Source organism: Protomyctophum bolini (assembly GCF_963924005.1).
Source record: "Protomyctophum bolini genome assembly, chromosome: 8".
In the NCBI taxonomy this organism is placed as follows: domain Eukaryota; kingdom Metazoa; phylum Chordata; class Actinopteri; order Myctophiformes; family Myctophidae; genus Protomyctophum; species Protomyctophum bolini.
The window spans coordinates 23,088,956-23,116,566 of record NC_137869.1 but is presented as its reverse complement, the minus strand read 5'-3'; the positions used below and the strand labels follow the sequence as shown (position 1 = coordinate 23,116,566).

The 27,611-nt window shown below is 41.6% G+C and overlaps 1 protein-coding gene across 4 annotated transcripts; it reads left to right on the top strand.

The window, feature by feature from the left end:
• Nucleotides 1–691: 691 nt before the first annotated feature.
• ccdc50a (coiled-coil domain containing 50a) lies at nucleotides 692–26,982 on the top strand. 4 transcript variants are annotated; one of them, XM_080769861.1, is made up of 11 exons: nucleotides 692–1,039; nucleotides 5,818–5,880; nucleotides 10,941–11,070; nucleotides 14,999–15,089; nucleotides 15,535–15,637; nucleotides 20,351–20,490; nucleotides 21,678–21,722; nucleotides 22,480–22,632; nucleotides 22,864–22,952; nucleotides 23,362–23,474; nucleotides 25,195–26,982. In XM_080769861.1, the coding sequence occupies exons 1-11, from the start codon at nucleotides 991–993 to the stop codon at nucleotides 25,230–25,232; spliced, it is 1,014 nt and encodes a 337-aa protein (XP_080625987.1). In that variant the 5' UTR covers nucleotides 692–990; the 3' UTR covers nucleotides 25,233–26,982. The 4 variants fall into 4 exon arrangements, with proteins under 4 accessions (XP_080625987.1, XP_080625986.1, XP_080625985.1 ...); XM_080769862.1 differs by having other exon boundaries at nucleotides 693–1,039; nucleotides 24,067–26,982; XM_080769860.1 differs by lacking the exons at nucleotides 20,351–20,490; nucleotides 21,678–21,722; nucleotides 22,480–22,632; ... (1 more) ...; nucleotides 23,362–23,474; nucleotides 25,195–26,982 and adding an exon at nucleotides 18,488–20,090.
• Nucleotides 26,983–27,611: the final 629 nt, after the last annotated feature.

The following is a 27,611-nucleotide window of genomic DNA, read 5'->3' as shown; positions in this document are numbered from 1 at the left end:
CAATTAGCCCATGGCTAAACGAATATTGTCCTGTGTGTCTGTGTGTGTGTGTGTGTGTGTGTGTGTGTGTGCGCGTGCGTGTGCGTTTTTAAAAAATGCCCCACTAAACCATTTTTAATCTGATGCAGTGGTTTTCCTTGTAGGATCACTTTCACTTAGTCACAATAACAAAACTGGGAGCGCGTTCGGAAATAGCGCACTATAGTACAATGCAAAGTTTGCAAACTAGGCGAGTGGGCTCCGCGTGGCTGCGGTATTTCCGAACGCGCCCTAAATGTCTGAAATAATGTCTATCAAATAAAATACCTACTGTCAGTCTCTTTTAATTTAAACCAATGTTTTCCCATATCAGAGAATAATTTAAATGGGTTGGATTCAGTACAGACTGTAGTACAGTACAGACTGTACTGAATCCAATCCATTTAATGCACTGTACAGTAACTGTACTACTACTAGTGATGACCACCAGTGACAACAAAAACAGCACAGGTTTACCAAGGGACGACGCGTCGAGGTGACCAGCCTGGCACTCCGTAGTAAGCTATCGCAGCTGTCAGCTGGCCACAAAGAACAGATCTACAAACTAGCAACGCGGCGCACCGCGACCCGTTGCTAGTTTGTATATCTGTTTTTTTTTTTTTTTTTGCCAGCAGGAGGCGGGTCAGGGGGAAAGGAAGCAGGGAAGGAGGGATCGAGGGATGCTCGCGGAAAATCTGACATGCTAGCTGGAGGAGTAGGACAGCTGCTGCTGCGACGGTCCGAAACCAATCAAAGGAGGGCCGTCCGTCCGTGCAGTGACCTGAATCAATCGGGGTTTGTGTGATTAAAGGCGATCAATCAATCAGACCGACACCCCCGCGGCCCACCGGTCACCTTCGGAAGGAAGGAAGGAAGGAAGGAAGGAAGGGAGGAATAACGCAGAAGGAAGGAAGGAGGCGTAATTCAACGTGAAACGGGGTTTGACATAATATTGTCACTGTCTGTGACAACATGGCTGAATTTACCATCGACCAGAATAAACTGCCGGGAGTGAAAGAGGGTAATAACAATAACGACATGTTTGCTGAACCCGAGTAAAGCTATATATAATCTATGTTTATTTACCTCTGACGTTAGCTATAGCTAATGTTATCGGGAGGAAATGTAATGGACGCAGGTGCAGGGTCTTTAGCTAATAGCTAAAGCCGCTAGCACAGCAGTCCTTCCTGTTAAAGGTGATTTGATAACAACATAATCGTTTTTTTGCCATGATGTCATGGCCGTACTGAGTGTTGTTGCAGTTATGTGCTTTAAGCGTAATCATCTTCATGCTCATCACGTTTCATGTTTAAATTCCAAGGGATTTGCTCTCTCAAATGACACCTTGTCTCTGTAATGTATCACTGATTCAGTGAAGGTGTCGTCGAGCTTTTAAATGTGCATTATATTTTTAAAGAGATAATTTACCAGACTTTGTGTGAATCACACGAGGGACTGGTATGTGTTGATCTCTGCGAACATTACACGATGTGGGACATGCATGTCAGCTGATAGGCCTCACAGTGAGTATTAGGATTCGAGAGCTGCAAGTTGCAACAAACAGATTAAAGCATGTGGCCAGTAGTCCATTACATCCACAGACTGCCCCCTGCATCCTCCCTCCCCCTTGCCATGGTTTACTGAGCCTATTGTTTCCATTTCTCTGCAAAGACATGATAGAAAAGCAGAGATTTATGCTGAACTTATGGCTTGTTTATGCTGATGGAAAGAAGATCCTTGAGTGGGAAACAGCTGCTCCCTGGAATGTTTGGGATGCTGGAATGGATGGGCTTTTCCACTACTTAGTTGGGCTCCAGAGAGTTGACTCAGAAAGTGTTTTCCTGCCTCACATTTTCGGGTTACTTTTTTTTTTTCAAGCTTTGTTCCCCATCAAGTGACGTGGAATCAAGAGCAAATAACCAGTAAGACGCCCTGAGGGCGAGAAGGGACCTCGCCCTAAAGGGCGAGATTGTGTGCACGTATCCGTCTGGGTGACGGCAGACTGCTGGGTCGAGCGCTGGCGCTTTGGCATGGGGGGATCAGATTAACATATGGAATGAATTCTGTACTGGCCATATATAGAGCGTGTCTTAAGTGTACAGGGTTTGATGAGGTCAGATCAACATGGAATGTCAGAACAGGAAGGACGGGTGGGGAAGAAACAACATATGGAATGTCAGAAGTTCAGAACAGGTCAGCTCCATATTTGGAGATCTAAGGGTTTGTGGTCAGATGTAAAGTTGCTGGCCGGCTCCATATATGCAAATGAGGTCAGTGTCGTGATCTTCATGAGGCATGACCATATACATATATTGTCATGCCTGCAGGTTTTCATAGTAAATGATCATTTACTATGAAACCAATAATTTGGTTTCAGGTTTCTTTGCCTTGCGTCGCCTGATGCTCTGTCTTGACTTCTTTTGAATGAAATGTTTGGTCCAAGTAGTATGTAAGTCGACAAAGACACGCACCAAGTGCTGAAACTTTTAAATTAACAGGGATTGTGCTGGCTGCTCAAATTAGGCTGATTATGCAGTAGTATTATTTGGATAAAATGTCAGGTTTCTTTTAATGGTAAGTTTGAACCAGGCTCTCAAGTTAGTCAGAGGGTGTTGTTGAGAGTGAGACAGTGGGGTCTACCCCTCTCCTCCTCATCTGTTCAACAACTCACTCACCCAGTCAGCCACGTCATCCAGTCTGTCTATCCCAGCCATCTACTATTGGGTATATTGGCATACTATTTAATACTGGTTCAGCATCTGAGTTGACTAATGTGTTCTCCATTTTAAGAACGGAACTCGCATGAGCCAGAAATGATTCCAAGCTGTTTTTCTGGACATCAATTATATTGGCAAATGTGCTTTCAGTTTCTTTTGAAAAAAAAATCATACGCAAATGGTGAACGCTGGTGATACTTTGAACTTGAAGTAACCCACAGTTGTGTTGTCCTCATGCTTATTAAATATGCATGTGGATGAGGTAATCTCTGAGAGTAGAGAATGGGTTCTGAGGCCTTGTGGTGTGAAGTTGTTGAGTGATGCCACTGGGTTTATATATGTTTAATGAAAGCTTGTAGAAGAGTAGTAAATACAAATATAAACCTAAGACTTCTGTGCTTTGCTAGGCAAGAAGGCAAGAAGCAATAATCATAATTATTTTTATTTTGAAAGTATAATTTGATAGCTAGACAGGTACTGGTCAGCAAATTCAGCATCGTTTTCAGACCACAGTGAATGGTTCTGTAACTTAAGCAAAGTTCAGAAATGTATCTTTCTTTAAACTATTACAATTCACATCTACAGGATCTATTAAAAAAGGCTAACCCTAACCACATGCCCGAACCACCTAAGCTGGCTCCTTCCAAGCGAAGAATAAAATATACATGATTATATTGAGTTGGGCATATCTTTAGTCACAGTGGTAAATATAGTGAGTGAAAATAAAATATTAAAGTTAGCATTTAACTTTAGCATTTTTGAGTTTCTATGTGCATGACACAGATATGGTAAATTCACCGGTAGCTCACATCCAATTATGAGATGATTATGAGCCTGTGAGAATGTTCTAAATCTAAAATACACCCTTAGGCCTCCCTCCATAGAAGTCAATTAAGCTATTCTGGGCCCATTGAAGTTGAATGCCTAAAGCCAACCATGGTATTTGAATAATCATGTCAAATCAGTTCATAAAAAATTATGTCTCAGATTTAGTGTATTTGTGTGAGAAAGTTGAGTTCTACTATGTATGCTTGTTTTAATTAAAGTGTTATATCTCCAGGGAAGGCTGGAGGCTACTTCTCAGCAACTCCCTGTCTAGCATTATTCTGCCCACTAGTAGAAGCACTGTGTGATAAAGACATTTCCTCTTGAGCCACACATGTGTAATTGTATTTCATTTTCTGTTTATCATAACCTCATTTCACACAATATTCCCACATCTCAGTCAATGGTCATTATCAAACACTGTTTGCTAACTATGCCGGCTAAAGTTAGCAATCAGTTGATCTTGGCTTGTTCTACAGTTTTCTATACATATTTCGTTCATTTCATTTAATCATTTGGACAGACAATTGGTTGGTCAACATACTTTTATTTCTTTCAAAGTCAAACAGTTTTAAGTTACCATTACTATGTTGTCAAACACCCACTACTCACACCATCCTCATTTCCTGGTCAAAGTTTCACAAAAGAGTCACTACTGCATCCACTGCTCCTTTTATAGGTGGAGGGTTCAATTGGGTTGCACCATGTTGCAGGGGTGCCCGGGTCTGGCAATACATATTATTTAATATGATTGCAACGGGACGGGTTATTTAATTAAAACCTGGTTTGTTAATCATTTTAGGATTGACAATTATACGGTAAATGTTTGGAAATGTTTCTGGGTTACATGTTCACTAGTTGGGTAAGTGAATGCTTTGGGGAGACCTGTCTTTAGACAGTTGGTATGGGCCACTAGGGAGAGGCCTGAGTTGGACTTCATGTAGTCAGTCCATGGTGAGACATGGAAAGAGTGGGCATAATGCGGGAAGCTCTGCCCTAAGACAGTGTTAGGACTGGTAACGTCCAGACTGGATGCTTGCATTTAAGCATATATCATCCCTCATCAAACGGACTCATTTACACACTGTCTTCTACTGCTGGTTACTGAGCATTCATTGCATTCAAGTGCACATTAACACTACTGGCAAAATCATCACATTTTACACTCAAGGTAACCCAGAGGATTTTACTGTGAACCTACTGTACATCTTTCTTTTCTAGGATTTTTTTAATGTTGACCATTGTCACCCTGTCACTCTTAATATGAAGGCTGCTTCCTGTGAACAGACTATAAAATATCATAAAAAGAGCACATGAACGATCTTCAATGTGTTCTGTGTATCCAGATCTAACTCTCAAAAGCAAAATAATCAGAGAAGTCATCCCAGTGATTAGCCCAAACTAGTCTGAGGGTCGGCTTGCTCAACCAGAGTTTCACTTCGTGTTTTATGAAGATGAAAATAAACTATTGTAGACTCGTCTCGTAGCGAGACTGCCCTTTAACCTCTGAGTGGTGACTAACACTCTTGGTGGTGGTGACTTCCTTCCTGTGCATTAGGAATGAAGTCTGGCCTGTATTGTTGCTGAATGGGGAACTTCTTGGCCGAATACCGACTATAGGAAACTGTTGGCCGAATAGCAAAATATGATTAATATATATCAATATTATATATAATTTGTACCATTGCTGTCATGTACCTTTGTTGTAGAGCAGAGTTACATGATAATGGAAAAGGCCATGATTACATTTTGATCACGTAGGCGCAACAAAAAAGTAGGGTTACGAAAGGTAACCCCGGTTCTTTGACTATTCGGTTTCGGCTCTAAAATCAACCAAACCGAATGCCGAATATGCATTTTATTTGCCACTATTCGGCCAAAGTCGTTTTGGTAGCCGAATAGTTTTGGTGGTCGACTGTTGGGTTACAGTAGTTGTTCTAGTAGTAGTTCTAATCTAGGTTGTCCTGCTCAGACTGGCTTCCTGTCCCTGATTGTTGGCTGGGTGATTGTGTTGCTTTGTTTGCCACTGTTGCTGTAGTGTGCTGTATAGGCTTATATGGGCGATGAGTTTAGAAAGTCTGAAACAATGGATATCATTCAATAACATACAAGAAAAGCCTAGACTCAAAAATCTAACACTCAGATCTATCAGCAAATGTCTAGGCTAATGCTTAAGTTGATTCTGGATGTTGTATCCTGTCCTAGTCTAATATTAAGTGAAAGCAGTGTTTCTGAACAGCTCTCTGTTTTTCCGCAGTATGTCGAGATTTTGCTGTGCTGGAGGACCACTGCCTGGCCCACAGTCTTCAGGAACAAGAGTGTAAGTAACGCAATACTCTGTCTGATGGTGTTCATTTTCCTTTTTGTGGTGCTGACCAATAACCCCAGGGCTTAAGACATTACAAAAACGGAATGTTTTGCAGCTGCACTGCAATAATAATGACCACCTCTGTCTGTTGGATTTGGTTGAAATGCATGCCTCTATCTGTCCTCCTCACACTCCTCCTCACTCATCTCTGACAGCTTTGACTGCATGTCAACAATGTCTTCTACTTTTGGACACACTTGATAGACTGAGGGATGCATTTTTAATTACCGGTATACACCAACAGTTTGTTGAACCTCACTGTCTGAGAGTCATTCTGATGAGTGCCGAAATCTCACAATGTAGCACCCAAAGACCAAAACACATCCCACTAAATTGTTAATTCGTATTGATGGATGACTATAGTAGTAGTTTGTTATAGGATTGTATACTATAAATGAGTTATAAGTGCCCTACTTCCATGTTGACAGCCACTGATTTCGCTTTGATCATGTGACAATTATGCTTCCAGTCTTGATACCGGTATCATAACTTCTGGTATGGTGGAAATGGCTTTCTGTGGTTATGAATGATGTTTAGTTTTTTATGGAATTGATATTAATTTCTGATGGATTGTTGTTGTTCCACTCCTGCATTTTGTGTTCCTCATTGTGTCCTTGATATCTTAGTCCAAACACAACTATAATCTAGATTTAGAATCCGCTTCAACCTTCTGTGATCACATAAATTACGTTATAGTTAATGAGTGGACAGCTGTTTACTATGAATGTGCTGAGTGCTCTGGCGTGACTGGTTTAGCTTACAAATTGATTTAGACCCATTACCTACTGTATTTCCGGAAAGTCTGCTTCACAGACAGTTTGGGTACCTTATTGTTGTTCTTCCGTGTCACAGAAATGACAACCAAGCCTCCTGCATTCCTGCCACTGGGGCACATCTCTCTTACTCAACAGGAAGACAAAATATTGTGCATTTTCTTAACACGTCAGTGAGAGTTGCAGAAAACTGTACACCAAAAATCCAGTTTCTTCTACATACAACAATATCAAAACTCTGACAGTGCAAACCGCAGTGTGGCTGATTATGCCTGTATAAAACCCCGCTTTGCTACTGTGTGTGCATTATGCCAGTACTGCAGAATGCCATAACAATGGAAGAGTAATGTTGTGGAGCCCTATGGTGGACTAGGAGGGTACTGTACTATTACCATCTGCTTTGTCTGGATCACATGAATGCCTGTCTGTGTGACTACTGTAGCAGCAGTGCACAGCAGCCATGGCTAGGATCTGGATTGAAATTAAAAATCAGCTAAATCAGCTTAGCAAGCACTCTTCTACATCAGCAGCAGGAAACGCCCACTGAGACACTAGTCCTAGCTAGCCCACTAGTGTCTGCACACACACACATGCATACATATTGTATGTATTGTGCACACAGTGAAATGTGTCTCAACTCTCCAACTCTTAGTATTAAATGGATAAATTAAGAGAAGATGAGCATTTTACTGTCTGTCTGTCTTGTCTGTTTTTGAGCTACAGTATCTGACAATTCTGACTGTAGTTTTAAGTGATTTTCACATGGCCATAAATAAATAAGCTAGAATCGTTTTAACAGCTTTGATGTTTTGTTTGGGATTTAATTTGTAAATCAATCTTTTTCAGCTATTTTCAGCTATACTTTTAAAAGCAATCCATGCTTTAAAATGCATTCAAATGCAATGTTTCAAGTTCCTGCAAGTTGATTTTCATATTGTACTGGAATTAATAGAATCCAATGGCTTCCTCGATTCAATGGAAAATGGTCAAGTATACCATCAGTCGCATAGGCTAAACATGATGTATGTATGGTCTGTTTCCATCATGGTGAACTAAGACGGTAAGACCCATCCTACTCCTTTAGGTCAAAATGCACACCCTTCTGCTCAAATTAGATTGCAGGCTCTGAGAAAGACATAAGCAGGACTAAACCCGAATAAACCCAGATGGCCAGTGTGTCCACAGCATCACTGCTCATGTCCCTCACCTTTTACATGAAAATGACAGGAACTGAGATAAAGATAAAGTAAAACTGATTTTAGAAAGATACTTATTTTTTTTGTTTTGTTTTATCTTCATGAAACAAATGAAAGGGCAGGCAAACAATTGGAAAAATACGTAACCGTAGGCCTAAAATTCACACAAAATTACATGATTTTCAAGGTTGCTCGCTTGAAAATGAACTAAATTCAATAGGCTTGTTAAAGAACGAAAGGTCTAAATGATTCATATGACTAATTCTAAGACTAGGAAGCCTGTGAGGTAGAATCTGTTGACTTTTTTTAGCCTCTAGCTTGTACCCCTTTTATTTACACAGCCAACAGTTGGGCTTAGACTTATATGTCTAATATGGGAGGAAATGTAATGTGTCATTCAATTATGCTTTCTTCAACCCACAAGCACCTGTGGAATTTGTCTGATTCCCCTGACATGTGACATGCACATGTTTTCTTTAGAAAGCAGCCTTAATGACTTCTCCAGACTACTGATGGTCAACGTGGGGTCCAGGGACTCCCAGGGGTCCTTAAGTGAGTTCATAGGGTGGTCCCCAGCTAAATGATTTATTGATTGATTGGAACCAAATGGACTCTTACAGGTCTGTAAAATTAAGATTGATGATTTTATGGTGAGATGAAAACTGTATCAAATGGAGGTCCGTGGCCTAATGTATTAAATGCATATCAAGCTGGGGTCCTTGAAATGAGAATCGGTGGCTCTAGAATGCTGCAACTTGTTTTAATGTTTGTTTTTGAAATATGGAGGGAAACCTGAGTGAGAAACCAGATGTCACCCTGTGATATCCCTACACCGCAAAATCTGGACTGTTAATTAAACTCTTGGTGTTGGCCAAGGACTGTCCTTGTGATCATCGTTAACACTTTTTGAGGTTTGTTTAAAAATCCATAGCAGTGCAATCCCTGAAGCCTTCTGCCGCCAGGTTAACTGATCTGGTTTTGAGCTGGCAAACCCATTTGTGTCTCCTTTTTGACCCCAGAGGTCACACAACACAGGATGCATTGTTGCTTTTCACAGCCCAGCTGTCTTGTTTTTTCACTGCCTCACATCAACAGATGGCGACCCACTCTGTCAAGCAAAGAAAACATTAAGCACATTGTCTTGAGTGTCCAGTCGGTATTGTTTTGTAGAGAAAAAACACAGAGGCCAACCGGGTGCTCACAGGAGATAAAAATGTATAAAACGAAGTGTATTAAAGGTGCTTCTAGGATCAGCGGGAATATAGACTTAAAAACGTGGAGGAGAGGAAGTAAAGAGAGAAAATTGCATGATCGAAAAAACATGTTTCGACCAGTTAAGTTAAGGTCTTAATCAGAGCGAGAAAGAACTGGTATTGTTTGATTTTTGATTTGGTAAGTTTTCCTGAGGCTGCATGAAAAGTCATCTTGCCAAGGTTGTGTAAACCAGTTGTTCTCAACGGTTTTAATGTCATGAATCCCCCGTTTGATATGCATTAGTCCACACAGACCCCCATTTGATCAAAGTTTCATCTCTGACCCTGATCGGCAATGGAAAACCCTCTGTGTTAATTTAAATCTTGAGTGAACAAATGTAAGGGCCCATAGAACCCAGGTTCAGATTAACCACTGTAAAGAAGACCTTCTTCTCCTTTCGTTCACACCATACCCCTAACTATAACTAACAACTATAACATTAAAGATATTGTTTTCAAAATCTCAAGTAGCTCACAGAGTCCACACCACAACTATAACAAAGAATAGTGAACGATATAGTTAGTTATAGTGCTTGTTGTGAACAGCACTTTTGACAGTCACCTTTTCTTCCCCTGTGTGGAGTGATGTCAGACATTTTCAAAGTTGAAAAATCTAGTGTCATAATGCCCCATACTGTCGTTCATTCTTTTTGTTTTTGGCAAAACCTCCTGTGACGTCAAACTGACGTTTGATGTCAGTCTCAACGTCAAACAGTTTTTTTTTTGGTTTTTTTTTTTCATCTCGAAGTGTCATAAACACACGATTGATCAGCATCATCCAAATAAAATCGATGCTCGCCCCTCGGCTTTTTATCAACCGTCGTGGCTGTGACACATATCTTCCTCTTCCCTTCCTTCAACGATGAAGAGGGAAACTTTTATGAAGCCCTTCTCGGGGGAAATTGTGGGATGTAATTTGGCCCCTTTGTCACAAGAGAGGTGTGAGTCGATCGATCTGCAAGTAAGGGGGAGCTGTGTGAATGAGTGAGTGATGCGTCTTGTACGTACCGAGACGCCGTAGTGCGTCAGCAGACAGGATTTATCACCAGTTATGCCGACACAGCCTTGGAATGGCACCTCGGCTTTAACAAATCACTTTTCAGTCAATCAGTTGATGGATAAAATACAATTTTTGCTTAGCCATTTTACCAGTTATTTAGCCTTATTTGTAGGAGCTCAATGAGGTCATTATATTTTAGCAGGCTTTCTAAATTAAATTAAATTGATTGAAGTTGATATGCCTCATATAATGTGGCCAATTATGGAAGCGAAAAATGTGCCATATGACTGCACAGTGCACACAGCTAAATGTATGATCTGTTACATAGTGCATGCTCTGTGTATCTTCAAAGGCCAAAGCGGCACTTTGTTGGTTTATCTCTTTCTTCTACCAAAGCAGATCTCAACAGCACAGCTGCCCCTTTCTTTAAACTTCAAAGTGTGTGCATGTGCGTCCGTGCGTCCGTGTGTGTGTGTGTGTGTGTGTGTGTGTGTAAATAAACCTGCACTAAGAGACGGAGAGGAATCCTCATATTCATCCTAGCTCAAGTACATGGAGTCCAACCACAAAAACAAACTTGACGCATGCAGGTTTTCTCAAAGTGTAATTATCGCCACCCCTGCCCTCTCATTCCTCAGTAGCAGCAAGCAGTGCAGCCTGGCGAGCCTGACTTGCTGTGCTTCGGGTTGTGTATACATGCAGTCTTGAAGAGTGTGCACTTGTGCTCGTTACTGGTGTGTATTTATGCGTGCCAAGCTTGAGGATGTTGTTTGTGTGTTTGTGTCTGCAGTCGAGAGCCACTTGGCGTCCAACGTCCATAAGAGTCGCCTGGTGCAGCAGGACCTGCAGGTGGCCAAGAAGCTCCAGGAGGAAGAGGATAAACAGGCCAAAGTTCAGAACCAGAGGCAGTTCAGAGACATGTGAGTGTCCATCTCTCTGTCCTCATTGGCTGGCATGGCCAGATATCACTTTCGAGATATTCGTTTTGGAATCTCTGTGTGGAACCTGCATTTCCAAGGGGCAAATTAATAAAATGCCTCTGGTGATAAACCCGCCTTAACAATATATTTTAACAGCAATACGATACTTCTCACGTTACATGGACGATATTGGCTCATTATGACTATGATTCAATGAATTAATATATATATATATATATATATATATATATATATATATATATAAAATCGATTTTTCGATGCAGTTTGAACTTTTTAGTAGTTTGGAGAATTACAGTACATTTCAAGCACAACTCGATACAAAGACTGTTAACTGGTCGACACCATAAAGCATTACACTTGTTTACAATAGGGTCCACCCTTCTCAATTCATCAGAACATTTAGAGATGTACAAATGTACACAATTATACAATATAATAGTTACTATTATCGTTACACCCCTAACCCGCCCCATATGTCTGCTTTCCAGGCTATGTCCTCACTTCTCATTGCCTCCCCACCTCTCTGTCACACTCATGCTCAGACCATCATATTATTTGACATCCTAGGTCGGTGTGGTTCCTAACCCATTGAATGTCAAGAACCCCCGAAGAGGCATGGCCTCTGGCTGTGCCCCCTTATTGCGAAATAACTTTAAAAAAGAAAATAGACAGGGGGGCACGGTGGCGCAGTTGGTAGTGCTGTCACCTCGCTGGAAGGTCCTGGGTTTGATTCCCACTGGGGACTCAACGGCCCATAGCCTGTGTGTGGTTGAGTTTGCATGTTCTCCCTGTGTCCCCTAGGGTAGTAGGTACCTCACAAAAACATGCAGTAATCCTTGTCTCTAACTCCCTGGTCAGCCAGGGTGCCTGATGGAGGGGAAAGGAACTGGTTGGAATAACGTGTTCCTTCCACGCACCACGTCCAACCGGGGAAACTCCCCCCTGTCAGGTGAAAAGAAATGGCTTGGATTCGTCATGCATAGAGGTCAGTCCGTTGCTCTCCCCAGGTTGGCAGAGAGAGTCTAGCGCCCAGGATGGGTACAGGCTTTAGTTTAGACATACTGTTAGTCCGACTGTCATCAGACCGACAACCTACCTCGAACACTAACCCGACCAGGATTGCATTAGATAATTGATTTACTGGGTGAAAGAAATGGGTTGCAAAATCGTGGGATAAAAAAATAAAATAGACTATCTTCATAATTAAGCTTGCACACAGAATGAAGATCATCTGTTTTATTATACCTTTTGACAGTAATGCAGTAATGACAATATGACATGCTCAAAATGGCAACGTCAACAATCTTAACTAATTCAATATAAAATTTATTATTTTCTATTATATATTTTTTTCCTCCTCTTACCAATTGGCCCTCCTGGTGGCCCTCTTTGTAAACCACTGATTGTCTCTTTATCTCTGTCTCTCGTTGTCCATATTTCTGTCTCTCTTTGCAAGTGTTGCTATTGCCAACTTCCAGAGAGTGTTCAGCTGCATCAGTATGCTCAGTACATTAGATACAAATTGGCATTATGTAATGGAGGTCCGTACCGAGGTATGTAACCCACAGCCATCACGTCTGCTAGTATCCACCACTACTGCTAGCGCCCAGCACCCTGTTCTCCATCATGTGCTACATACAAGCCGCAAAGAGGCTTCACTCTGCTCTCCAAGTTTGTAAAAATGTGCTGACTCACAGTTTCAGTTAGCCAAAAGTAATTTTCTCTCGTGTGTCTGTGTGTGTACACACACACACACACACACACACACACACACACACACACACACACACACACACACACACACACACAGACACACACACACACACACACACACTCACTCACTCACTCACTCACTCACTCACTCACTCACTCACTCACTCTCTCTTAAAGATAATTGGCATGTAGAAGTAGATGCAACCATTACATAAGTTAAATTTTCAATTTCAATCAACTAATAAACTATCACTTTATTTAATAATGCCTCAATTTCAGTGCTTCACATGCAGATGCTCTACTGTTGATACAAGCGGCCAGTACCACTTGGCATGCTGGAAGCTCCTGCCCTTGCAAATGCCACCACACACACACACACACACACACACACCTTCAAACTAGAGGTCTTCACAGGCCCAATTTGACCAACCCAAACACAAATGGACCCGCAAAAAATGGACCCGGCACCGAATGGACCCGCTGCTATTATTAGAATTCTAGCGCCTCACCGAAAAACACAGAGAGGTGTCGGAACCGGAGCCGAAAGGACCCGCTTATTATAATAAATATGAGGACCGTACCAATACAAAGCCTGAGGAACTGAATTTGAACGAATTAAAGTTATGTTATTAAATAAGACTTCTTTCTTACCTACAACGTAGTCTGCTGTTGGTGGTGCTGCAGCGCCGCTGCATGGCCATTAACGTGTGAATGTATAATCCCAGAGTTTTAGACCAGTCAATCATTGTGAAGTGCGGACAGTTTGTAAATAAAAGAATAAATCCATGTTTTCTTTAGATGTGTAGTGTAGTAAAGTGTGTAATCTTTCTTCTTAGCCATTGATAATCCACCCTTCATTCATGTCACAGCAGTTGTTTATAATTATCTTCGGCTTGGCGTTTCCATTGTGCTTTGTAGAGCATAAAGTTAAGACATGCTATGACAACTCGATTTTTTTTAACCAAATTTGAACCATTTAACCAAAACATTAGGGAAATGGGGGGGGGGGGGGGGGGGGGGGGGGTGTGTCATTGACAGCTGGGTCCACTCGGGTTGTAGTCGTTACCCGAGTACCGAGACATACGGGAGCCGCTCTGAAAGTACCCGGGAGTTACTTGTTCTAAACGGAACCGGACCCGCTTAGGGTCGATTCGGATCTCGAGCTTACCCGAAGACCTCTACTTCAAAGTCAAACACCTACGCAATAAGCCATATCACACCTACAGCAGTGTAATTTGAGTACAGTGTAGTCTATCTGGTGCTGTATCTCACATGTACTAGGTGCATAGGTACACAATCTTTCTTGATTCTTTGTTGGGTCTTACTCATACACACGCACTCTATTTCAATCTCTCTCTCTAGTTCTCCGTCACTTGCGTGCAAAGGTACACATGCACAGTTGCACACACACACACACACACACTTGTACTGTACCTACAGTACCTCCGTGTTTACCAGTCTTCCAGTTGGTGTCAATGTTTCAGTGCTCACTACTCAACGACTTTGATGAGCTGATAGTATCAGGAGTTTTAAGATCTTTGGGGCTTTTTGCCTTTATTGATAGAGGTATAGTAGGTACACAGGAAATGGGGAGAGAGATGTGGGTTGTTGGGGGGGAGACAGACAGACAGACAGACAGTAAAGTTTGTCGGGATTGAGACTCGAACACACAACACTCTCTCATGCTGGATTACCAGCAAAGGTGCCTGGCCTGCTAGGTCGGCCCAGGCCTTAGGCATGTCATCCCTGACCCTGATAACTTGATCCGATTGATATCTGATCTGAAAACAAGAGCAATGCTCCTCCGCCATGTGTTGAATCTTCCAAGTCAGATTGCTGTTTCCCAGCCTCAAACTTCCACATCTTTCTATACTTACATCATTATGAAATGAAATAGTGTTGTGAATGTTATGCCCCCCCCCCCTTTACATCAGCCTCAAGGTAAATTGATGCAACAGAAAGATTATTTAATATTATGGCTGTTATGCTCTGTAGTGTGTATCTAGTATTAATAGTTGACTGTTCTCCTCCCTGTACACATGCATACAAACTCGTATGCACACACACAAAACACAAACATGCAAACTCACACACACACACACACACACACACACACACACACACACACACACACACACACACAAAACGCAAACATGCAAACTCACACACACACACACACACACGCACACCTCAGCGAGCGCCAAGATAATGAGATTGCCCAGGAGATTCAAGGAGAACTGGTCCGACAGGCGGAGCAACAACGACAGCAGGAGGAGAAGGATGCGGTAAGAAACACACACACACACACACGTGAGGCATGACCATATATGGAGGCATGACCATATATGGAGGTGTGGGGTGACGAACGGACTGACGGGAAATGCACGACGTGCTGTCGCAATAACATCCATCCTTCTAAATAAATGTCTTTGGAATATATGAAGTGTGCAGAAACTATGTTCATTTTCTGATAGATGAAATTGATTAGTTTATTGACTTTTTTGACTCAAAAAATGTCTTGCTGTAATTGTTAATGTCCACAATGCAAGCTAACATTTCAGTACAACTGCTGTGAATTGTGTGTAACTGTGTATATACCATAGACAGGAGAGCGTAGACAAAGGAAGTAGGAAGAAAATAAAGAAATGTGACCCACTTCTCCAGCTGGAATGGAACCTATTTTGTGGAAGACTTGTTTATTCTGTTATCCTTTTTATTTGCCTCATGTAGGCCATCGCTCGTAAGATGCAGGAGAAGTTGATGAAGGAAGAGCGGAAGAGACAGAAACAGCTGGAGGCCAACTTTGAGGAGGAGTACTTTGAGGATCAAGGAGGTGAGTTAGCGTGTGTGTGTGCCACAGTCTGTTTTCCAGGCATGTGTTGGTGTATGATTGTGCGACTTTGACACTGTACATCGCTGGGTACTTGGTTGGTTGCTGACCTGGGGCTGAGATTTTCATGACTGCTGTTCTAAGAATTATACTATAGTTAACCTCCAGGGAAAGCACATCATTTGTTATCTCAATCTTATCTTCCCCTTTCAAGTACAAACAAAATACATTAGTTTTGGAATGCTTAGAGTTGACTGCAGAGGTTTGTGTCTCATCTCTCATGTGTTCTGAACGATTAGATTAGGATTAGCTGGTTTAAGATGCCCTCTAACACTTTCAGATTTGCACCAACAATGAAGTCAGGAGAGAAATGCATGGATGGATATATTGATTGATTGATAGATGTATAGATGGTTATCTATGTCACCCCAGCGGTGTCTAAAGCATGCAAGATGATAAAATGTGGTGTTCTTGTCCATTCCTTAATATGCACACATAAAGAATGGACTCTACTGAGCTATTTTTAACTATAAAACCTGGTATAAAACCAGTCCAGGAATCAGTGACACATTGTCTGATGGTGACTGTGATTGAAGCTGTGTGCAGCTATAAAAGTTGGTTCCATCACACATCACTTGGCAATCACATTTTGGCCTGAGACAGAAATTCACTGATATGGTTGCCAGAGTTCTCATTGTGCTGTACTGTTGCGTATACAGATCGGAGAGAGAGAGAGAGAGATGTTTTCTGGCTTTTCTGAAACAACAAAACTAATGGAAAGAGGATGTGTTGTCAGTTGACTTTTGTTTTGCTCTGCGGTCTGCACATTTTGTTATCTTTAGCAAGGTAACACTAACGCCCACAAACTATAATACTGTGATTTTAAGTGCAGCAAACACAATTTGAGTAATGTACTGTAGGGCTGAGTGCAGCACTGAGTGAGTTGAGGCTGCTACATGTGGCCAACAGCGTGTGTCCGTGCGCGTGCAACCGTGCGTGTGTGTGACACACAATCTTGTCAGCACTATCTCTTCAGCGATGCACTCTGTGTGCATCACTGAAGACTGAGATATTGCTGACAAGATTGATCGATCTGATTTCGTGTAAATGGCTAACAAAAGAAGGTTGTACTTGTACAGTCTTGGGAAAAGAACTTGCTTATTACCACAACCAGAAAGCAAACTTCATTTTCCCAAATATTTATTTTCCATGCAAATATTTATTTTCCATGCACAGGGCAATCTTAATGTTAATGGCAGTTGAATTAATGTGGTGTTGGTAATGTAAGACAGTTCTGTTCAGCTGAATGATAATGTAATGTGAAGGGAAACGGTAACAGAATTCAGGCGCAGAAAGTTCACGTAGGGTAGGCCTACACACACAATGGCCTTAATCACTTAAACCATGCCATCCCTAATTTGGGCATTACATTAGCAAACATTTTTCAAAATGTAAAAATTATTAAATAAAAAACAGAACTACAAGCTCACATTGCATCGCAATGTATTGTGATGAGCTTATAGATCAGCTATATTCGCATTTCGCAAAGTGCAGTATGACATGGGGCTTAAGAGTTGTACATGTACTTTGTTATCCATACAGCAGTGTTTCCCAACCTTTGTACTGTAAGTCTGTTGACATCCTTGGCCAAAATTGGGTGATTATGAACGACTCCTGTGTACTGCACATACGTATGATGACATTAGCCATCTTCCACTTTCTCTCTGTGTATGTAGCTTTTGGCTATTTGCAGTGTGCAACACCATTTTATGACTATGTATAGATCAGGCATAACGCTGCAACTTATGCAACCTCTCCCGTCTTAACACCCTAGCTATGTGCTTCCATGTGCACATAACACCTGTGTACAGTAACTGGCAGCAGGGTGGCGTGCCGTGAACGTGTACACAGCATAACAAAGACTCTGATTCAGCTGCTTCTATTTGTTTTTGTCAAACCAAAGCTGTTGAGTTCAGCTGAGGCGCTTGTGTAGGGTCAATATACTGAGCTTTTGCTCAAAGCAGTCTTATGTTTGTTCAACTTCCTATGAAGGGATGATCTGTTCTGAATTACTGACGCTGTCATTTAAAATATATACCGGTAATCAAACCTGTGTCACTTTCATACTCATTTCAAACATTTAAAAGTAAACCGTAGAAGTGAACCAGGCAGGAGATGACTATCATTCCATTCCGCTGACAGGCTTGTTCGCTGTGTGCTTCCTCCTCATGCTATTCCTTTCACTTAATGTTGTCCAATCATATGTGAGTTCACAGGAGGGTGGTTTACTCTGAAATGTGATTTATTCTACAATTAACTTTAATAACTATTAGCGCGACGAGTTTGTCCTTTTTCTCTTGTTTTCATTCTTAGTTGCAACAGCCTTAATACAGTAGCTGGCTTGATGCCAAGACTTGCTTTGTCATGTATTGATTTTAGGCTAAGATATCAAATACAACACATTACGACAGGGCATATTGTGTGTTTCATATTTAATACGAAATGCCTTCGCCTATAAGCTGAATATTCCTCTATTCACCTGTGACGTTTCCATTGTTGTCATAATGAGGCCTGCACCATAGACCTCAGTCCTGCTAAACCTGTCTTCCATCTTGTCCAAATCCTGACCCCATTTCCATTCCTCTGCTGTTCTTCTATTCTCAGGGTAGCCTGGTGTTTTGTATTTGTCATTACTTACAAACCCTCTGCTCAACAGGTACTAACTCTGTGCATACTAACCCTAACCCTTAGCTTTTAGCTCACATTGTGTCTGTGTTGTTGTTCCCGTCTCTATGCTCTCATCAACCATCATCCCCTCTACCATGTGTCCATCATCTCCACCTTGCCTAGCAGCACGAGGGCTGCCCCATGACCTGGACAAACCCAGCCGTCATGGCTCTGGCTCCTCTGATAGACATTCCCCGAGCCGGCACGATGAACCAATCGGTTCCCATCGCGAACACTCACCAGAGTACAACTCTGTCGAGCCCAAAAGGAGCAGGGACCCAAAACAGGACCCTGTGGCACCTCATAGCCGTTCCAGATACCCGGAACACTACCCACCGGCTGATGGTGGACGTAGTAGGCACGCAGATCCATATCCCGAACATCTACTCTCCCCGAGAGGCAAACACAAGGATAGGTACCCAGACTACCAGCCTACAGAGACTGGCAGAGTCAGGGGTCAGAGGGGGGATGAAGTGGAGAGGGTAGTGAGGAGGAAGGACAGGCCTGCCCGACCGCCGGCGCCACATAGCCCCATAGAGAGAGACAGGGATCGGCGGGAGAGAGACTATGACAGAGAAGGCAACAGACTTGGAGACAGAGAAAGGGACAAAACTCGAGACAGAGAGAAAGGCAGGAACGTAGAAAGGGACATGGGAAGAGACCAGAGGAGAGACAGAGATGATCCCACCAGGCGAGACAAAGAGAGAGATATAGGCAGAGGTCAGAAGGGGGACAAAGTGAGGGAAAGGGACAGGCAGAGGCAAAAGGACAGAGAAGGACACGGAGGGAGAACAAGGAGCAGGGAAAGGGTCCTTGAGGAGGAACCAGTGCCTGGCTACAGCAGAGACTTGTTGAAGGAGGAGGTGGAGATGGTGGATGACCTTGGTGATGGTGAAAGGGAAAGGAGGGCCAGGGGCCGGCATTGCGTCTACCCTGGACCCGGGGAGGTCTTTGAGGAGCACAGGAGCAACGATGGGAGAGGGGAGAGGAGGGAGCCCTGGGACCCTCGAGACGGGGAGGGTCACAGCAGGGAGAGAAGTGATACTGACTCTTCCCGGGAGACAGGTACAAGCCCGGCTGAGCCCACATCCGGCACCCGGGTCCATCTTGGGTGTCTGTGTGGTTTGTTGGTGTGTAAAGGTTGGGGCTGCTTTCCCAATGGGGGGACATCTTGGGGCTTTGGGTGGTGGTGCTGTAAACCCCTGATGACAACATTCACTACAATCAGCATTCTCTCTGAATTTACCTTCCTCTACATTGCTATTGTCCTAATCTTTAATGGTGTTAAAGTTGGATGATGATGATGATGAGGACAAGGAAGATGATGATTCAATTTGAGGCTAATGATTACTATTCCAATGATCCTAAACTGATCTTTGATGGTGTTGAACCAGTGCTGTGCGCGTGGTGTGTGGTGGCTTGCTTAATCTGCCATTGTCGGGCCAATAACATCAACCCTAACTATGCTTAGATAGAAATATTTTTAATTTGTCAATCTGGTTGCTACAGTATGCTTCATCATTAATGTCATGCCAGTACTCTCACGTTTGATTCCCGAATGCAATATTACTCAAGAGCTGCCATGTCAGTGGGCTGGTTGTACTGTTCATTTCTAAAGTAGAGTTTAAAGAAGAATACCACTCATTTTCAACATTGAACTATGACATTAATATACCTTAGAGTTGTTGTGTGGAAATTTCCCCCCTTCTGTTTAGCCTAGAACTGGAGGTCTAGAACTTGGGGTCATGTGATCAATGACATCACAACGAGGCCAAATAGTAAACTGTTGTGTTGTCACTGATCACATGACCCCAAGTTCTAGACCTCCAGTTTTAGGGGGGTTTCATATTCCCAGGCACATAAATGCATAAAAACCAAAACTACAAGGTGCAATACCAACAGAGACACGGCAGCTCTTTTGGGTATGTTGGGAGACAAACATGTACTCCTGTTGCGTCCATCTTTTAATGGACGCCATTCCGTATGCAGGTCGCCTTGTCCACAGAGGAGGTGGGCCAGTGGTAGCAGCGCTGAAGGAGGCTACCCAGGGCCTCACACGGCTGGACATCAGAGAGCAGGAGATCATAGACATGGAGGTCGCCAGGAAGCTACAGGAGGAGGAGCTCAAGGTGAGGAAGGGGGCAGTAGTAGATTTTATTAACCCATTCTGACCTGAGATCAGATTCTAAAAATGTCTTCTACATCCTGACAGTTTTCTGAACAAGCTATGTTTCTATGTCAGTCGTTCGATTTTTCAAAAATAGCAGACCTACAAGCTCGTAGCGCACCACTCGGTGGCGCGCTATGAGCTTGTAGATCTGCTATTTTTCAATAGCTAAAGCATAACCTAACACCAAAAAGGGTTCCCGCCCAAAATGGATGATCTAACGATTTTCAATTTAGTCATTTAGTAGACTCTCTTAATTCAGACTTCAGAGCTATTTACAGTAGGTAAACACAAGGTGTAGTGCCTCAGTATAGGATCATAGGTAAACCAACAACCTAGCATCAGTCTAAACAATATAATGTAAAAAATAATAAACAACATGATGTACATTGAATCTATACAAATGCCAGGTCAACAAATGAACCTGGCTGGTATCTGTCTAAATTACATGCTATCTAAATTATGTTAACCAATGCAAGCGCTACAAGCTGATTAAAATCACTACTCCACTACTACAGCTATATTTAAAAAAAAAACTCTCCTAGGTCATGCTGTAATGCTTTATTTTGTGATTAATTTGCATGAATTTAAACAGCTTTTTATGATGGGACGTTATTCTTTTTCGAAATAAGGTCTCTTTTTTTTGCGTGAATAAAATCATAAACCTGTATGAATGTGGTATCGCCGAAATAAAGATTTTGTGAAATGATCGTGACATTTTATATTTTATATTGATTATTAGTGCCACTGCTGGTGTGGAAGGACATAACTCTTGAAATATACTTGGTTTGCAAAACCTTTGTAATATTGCTTTTCTAGTGCAAGTGATTTTTTTAATAGTCTGTAATACAAAGCTTGTGTTCCTAACCAGACCACCTTTTAAATAAACTTCACAATTACACAATGGGTATTTAATGTCTTAAGCCATTTTCTGCCAACTTCAACATCTGGAACCATTAGGAATAAAACAATGGCTCAGCTTCATTTGCTGTGTGGATATAACTTCAGAGCTTTAAATGTCTTTGAAGCCAGTTGTGACTTTAGATGTCTGTTAAAAAAAGGTTTGTCACTTCCCATGTTATATAATGACAGTCATGGGAACGTTGTCTGGGGAGAATTTTGATTGTTTTTCTTTTTTGTTTGTTTTAGGCAAGCAAGATCGACAAGCGCGCAGCCCAAGTGGCTCAGGATGAGGTTAGTAGCCGCCGGTGCCAAACCAAGTCTGGAAACGTATTTTGAATTTATTTTCACACAATCTTCTTTTTCATCCTCCATTCTTTATCTATTCTTTTCCGCTGTTCAGTCAACTATACAACTTTTTGTTGTTTTGTAGTCGTGTAATACACACGCAGTGCACACACACACACACACCCATTATGTTTTTAACCGTTTGTACCCAAAAATAATAAGTTGGTCCTCAAACCCCATTGAAGATCTTTGTCAAATACTCCTAATGATAAACTAATACTAATAGAATCTAATAAAAGCAAGATAACATAGAAGTAGGGACAATCAAAGTAAATAATAAATAACAGCTAATGTAATATACGCAAAACCCAAGTACTGTACTTAAGTACTGACCTTGGGGACAAAATTTGTACTTGGGTTAGATTTACATAAGTAAATGTCCACCTCTGCTTATGACCCAGGTATTCATCCTTGCCTGGTGATGATTTGTTTACTATGATGATTGGAATCAAGCATTTGATCAACATAACAACCACAGCAGCCATGATTGACGTGCTGAGTTCCTTCTGGACGTGGTGGCACTTCGAAGCGAAAGGGTGATAGTTAGTTATCATCCTCTCTCTATTATTTTATCACTCTCTTCACCTCAACGCTGTGTATGTTTTAGACAATGTACAATGCTGCATCAATGTGGCAGGATTCGGAAGGACGGTGATGTTTTGGGACTGGTGTGTACCATTAAACTAACTTGGGTTTTTTGCAGGAAATTGCCCGGCTTCTGATGGAGCAGGAAAAGAAGGAAATCAAGGAATACAAGAAGAACAAAGAGAAGGAGCGGGAGAAAGAGAAGGACAGAGAGAGGTTAGCGATGGAGAGAATGGCGATGGAGAGGAGGCGGCATGAGGGAGAATACAGGGTGATTATTTTTTTCTATATCATTCCTTCTGGTTTTAACATAGAATTTAGCAGTCTGGAGCGATTTATAGTCACACTCTATATGTCAAATAATGCTCTCGGAAACGGGAAGACAAAGAATCTGAACAATCTTTCCACACACACTGTGGCTTGCTGTTGGCTGCTGTAACAGAGAGCGGCAGACCAGAATTTATTTTAAAACGTGTCACTTTTTTCCACTGTGCGTTTCCAGCCAAGCTCAGAGGAGGTGGTCCGACCCAGAACCCGGGAGGAGCAGGAACACCAGAGCCAGAGACAGAGGAACCACAACAAGCCTTCCAGGTACACAAACTGCTAATGTTGCTTCTTTCAATCTCCTGTTGTGTAGGGTGATTTTGTTACCCTTGCTTGTGTGTGTGTGTGTGTGTGTGTGTGTGTGTGTGTGTGTGTGTGTGTGTGTGTGTGTGTGTGTGTGCGCGCACTTTCAATTGTTTATAGATGGATATCTCTTGTTGTATACATAGCGAATTAAAGACTGTTGGAAAACACACTTGCCTGTAAGGGCAACCTGAAAGCAAACGCCTCCGCCCGACTATTTTATTTACCTGCCATGGGCAGTCATGCAACCGTTGGTGTCGACCCCATGGATCGGGCTATAATGCAAAATGCCACCCGCTGAACCGCCACTAGAAGAAGATGTGAAACTTCTATTGTGGTATCTATTGTTGTCGTTTGTTCCATTTCCTGCCAGGCCTCCTCAGCCTCGTACACATGACTATGAGAATGTGAACAGCTCTCCCTACGGCTACTCAGAGAACCCCTTCACCCCCCGTGCTCCCTCCAGACCTGAGGCTGCTTACAAAGGTTTGTCCATCTACTAGAGAGCAAGGCATCACTTTAGTGTAACACAGCAGTTAACACAGCAGTGTTAACCAACCTTTTCAAGACCATGAGCACTTTTTATTCCAATGTGTAAGCTAAGACCTACCACTACAATATGTTTAAAAAACACAAACACCATGAGTAAGACATGTTTTCCAATTTATGACGGCCTTAATCTATTTGCACACATCCACACAAAGGATTGTAGTCTAAATACGAATGAACAAAATGGACATATTTGGACAAATATATAAAGATGTTGAAATATTAGGAAGTTGACACTTTTTAGGTTACTTTTTAAAAACAAATTAAAACAGACATGAAATACATTTCTATTTTCTAATCTTCAATTAACAATATTTACTTTCTCGTCTCATCTGTTCAAATGATTCATTGATTTAGTTTTTATTGACATTTGGCAAAAAATAAATAAAGCATCTCCAATTTCCTATGTTTGCAGTGAATTTAGTGGCAAGTGGTGTTTTCTCATATTTTATTTAGTGTGACACAACTGGTACTGTAGCATGATGAGTCAAAAAGCTTGTGTCAACTCTTATTTTTCGCTCTTTTCCAGGTGCCTATTATAGGCAATGACTGAGGATCCCTGTGCTATCCATCCATTATATCTGTTCTCCTTTGTTACAATTTTTTTAAAGTTGGATTTTTGTTTTGTTTTTACCGAATCCTTTGTCCAAGAGCCATGGGACAGAAAATGCATTGGAAATGGGATTTCTTTTTCTTCCTTCCAAAGTTGGACCAGAGTTGAGAAAGCATGTTTTCGAGTGCTGGACCAAGTTAATATTTAACTTTTTTTAATTATCTTTTTACCATTATTATATATTTTTTTTCCTTTTTAACTGGCTCGACACAAAGTCGAGCTAAAGGAGCTGCTGCCTTGTGAGATGAACTCCAATGGTTCTTAGCTGTTTGAAGTCGAGGAGCCATTCCTCTCTTGTTGTGGTCGTACATGTGCCGATGTTCCGTCCTTCATCTGCGCACCTTTCCGTCACATGGGCTTTAGGGCCTCTGCTGGATTTACAACTCGGTACACTCATCTTCCTCTCTGTGGGATGTGTGCCTGATGCTCAATCCAACATGGCTGCTACAGTGTCTTAGATCCAACATGGCAGCTGCATGGGTCGTCATTCTCCCAGGCTGCAGCTCTTAACCATCTGTCTACGTGCCATGCTGTGCAACAAGGCTCCATGGGTATCTTGTCCACGTGCCACACTGCATATAACTCCTTTCCAAGGGACATGTTTCTATCATAATATAATGCACAAAACGAACAATACCTATATCATATCAAGATGCTGGGCCTTTTGGCTGACGTGTTTGCTGGTTTTTCTGCTCCAGAGGAGGTGGTACTTCGTGATCGTCCGTGCATTTATAGCTGGCTGTGTAGACTGTCATCCTCTGCTTCTGAGGCGGATTCGATTTCAAATTATCTACCCTGGTGAGAAAGGGTACAGGTGGAGGAATGGAGGACATTCTGTGTGTGACTCTAAAGTGTTTCTATGTGCATGCTTACTGAAAGTGTACACCTGTGTACATGCATTTCTGTTGCTCTATCAGTCTATCTGGCTGCCTGTCAACTATTGACGAAGCCACAACAAAAAGCCAATAATCTACTCTTTGTGACTGAACAAAATATATGCTAAACCAATATACTGCTTTGAAATATATATTTTTTTCCCAACAGTATTTGATATCAGCTTGGTCGTTTACGAACCGAAGTAAGTCAGCTATACGTGCTAAGCCCTGTCAGAATATGGAGCAGTGACATGAGATGCATGTACGTCACAGGTCTGTGCCAAAACCTAAATTCATGCTTGTGCTGATGGCATCGACATTGTGTGATTGAAAGGTTGCTGTTGTTGATTTATTTAAATGTAAATGTCTGAATTTGTACACATGCTCCTTAATGGTTTTAACCACTTTTATCCTGGGGTGGGGTCCCTATTTTGGGCAGGTCTTTGAAAATGGCAGAATAATAGATAATGGCAGATCCACAGGGCAAGCTCACAATGCTTCACGTTGTCAGCTTGTAGATCGGCTATTTTTCTTGTACAACGTATAAAAGTGATTAACGTTCTCCCCCACCCCCCCCAATGTTTTAAGTACATGATTTCATCCTCTGTTTACTTTTATTTTATTTATTTTATAAATACATTTTAGTTATGTCCTCTTTCATTCATTTCGCTCACCAATCACGCTGTCCCTCTGTCGCCCCCCCCAACCATTAATTTCCTTCTTTCTTGTCCTGCAAGTCTACCATCGTTTCCTGCTTGCAGTAAAAGCAAACATTCCCGTAATAGAACTGCATCTGGAGTGGACACAGGGAAAGACTGAAATTAAACCAGAGAGAAAGAAAAACATTTTAATTAAATAACTCCACTCAAAGGGACTTATTTTACGTCTTGTTTCCACTGCTCTGTGGCCAGTAATTTTATGTTCATATTGAATAGGAGTGGGCAGTGGAAATGGAAAGTAACATTCAAACTTTATTAGCCAACTGTTGGATTTTGTACCATGTATTTTATACCATGCCATTTTGCTAACAGAGGGACTCACTCTAAACAAATCATAGGTATATTTCAGAGGAATCTTCATAAATATTGTACTGCAGTAACCTCTTCTACATTAGTTTTGTAATGAAACATTTATAGCACATGCTTCCACCAGTAAGTCTTTTGCAATTCAGATGGAGAAAGTTTGATTCATATTCCGTCATATTATCCTCTCCCCATTGATCTGCATTGTCTAGAAGGAAGTGTGTTAATGTTTGTATTGACAAAAGGCCAAGATGTAGAGACATTTATAGGTGGAGTTTCTGCATTTGTTGTATGTGCTGATTGTTCTGATGGAATGGAATTGTTTCTACATTTGTTGTATTTGCTGATTGTAAGTGATGGAATGGGTATTGGTGCCATACAGTACATGTGATTTTTCTTTCAGGGACTTTGTTGAAGATGTAATTCTCAGCTCTTAAGAAGTTGATCTATGCACAGTAAAATGTGTTAATGTAGCCTTGAGAGTGTAAAAATTGTACACACTGAGTTAAATTAACAGTCAGGATGTTGCTGTGCAGGTTGTAGCTAAACTACCACTCCTCTGAGCTGGTGTTCATACTTTCTTTGATAATAGCCCCACCTTGTGGACATATTGATGATTGAAGGGAAGAACAAAAGTAGCTTGAGGTGGATGCGTCTTGATCCTGAGTGAGTATTTGATGGGTGCTTGGCTTTGAGTGCAATCCAGAAGGAAGTTTGAACGTTGAGTTTTAACTTTTCTTTAATCCAGGGCTTGTATGCAATCTTATCAATCATGAACCAATACATGTATGTGTTGGCACTTACTGTAACAGAGAAAAATGATATGGTAAAAGGTATAGGGTATTTTTCTTTTAATTAAGTGAAACCAATAGCCTAAAAAAATCACTCTTACCTTTATCATCTCAAACTGTAATAAACTATCAACATTTCCCGTTTTCATGAATATGGTTTAATTTATTTTTGCAATCATGTATTAATAGCCTGGCTAATAAGCCAGTCCAATATCACACAATTCGGTCTGTCTTATTAGCCAGGCTAATGTATTAACACTAATGGTGGGTTTTTTTAAAGCAATATTTCTAGGTTAAAGCACTATTGTAATGTATACTCTAGTATTCATTGCTTTATAGTGTTTGTTCAATAACAGGACCGCTGTTATTGACCCCACCTGTTAGACAGGATCTACCTATTTTTCAATAAGAATTTGAAGGTTTTCAGTAAACCTAGGTTCGATTTTAGAAGGCGTTTCTGGAATCGGCCTCCCTCAGGTCTAAATAAATAGAAAATATATTTTCAGGTAGGTTGCAAATGTTCAACCAATCAGGAGAGACTACCTATTTAATATTTATCACTTTCCATTTTCTCGCCTGATTGGATAAAATTGGTATTGTGACCTGAAATACTAACGAGATGGGGAGACCCCCGTCCTGTTACTGAGCAATATGATTAACATTAGAAAAAATATATATATTATTTTAACAAAGGAATATCACTACCTAACAAAACAATCGTGTTCAGGTGGGTTATACATTTCAGAGAGAAGCCCACAAACATAATAGTTACA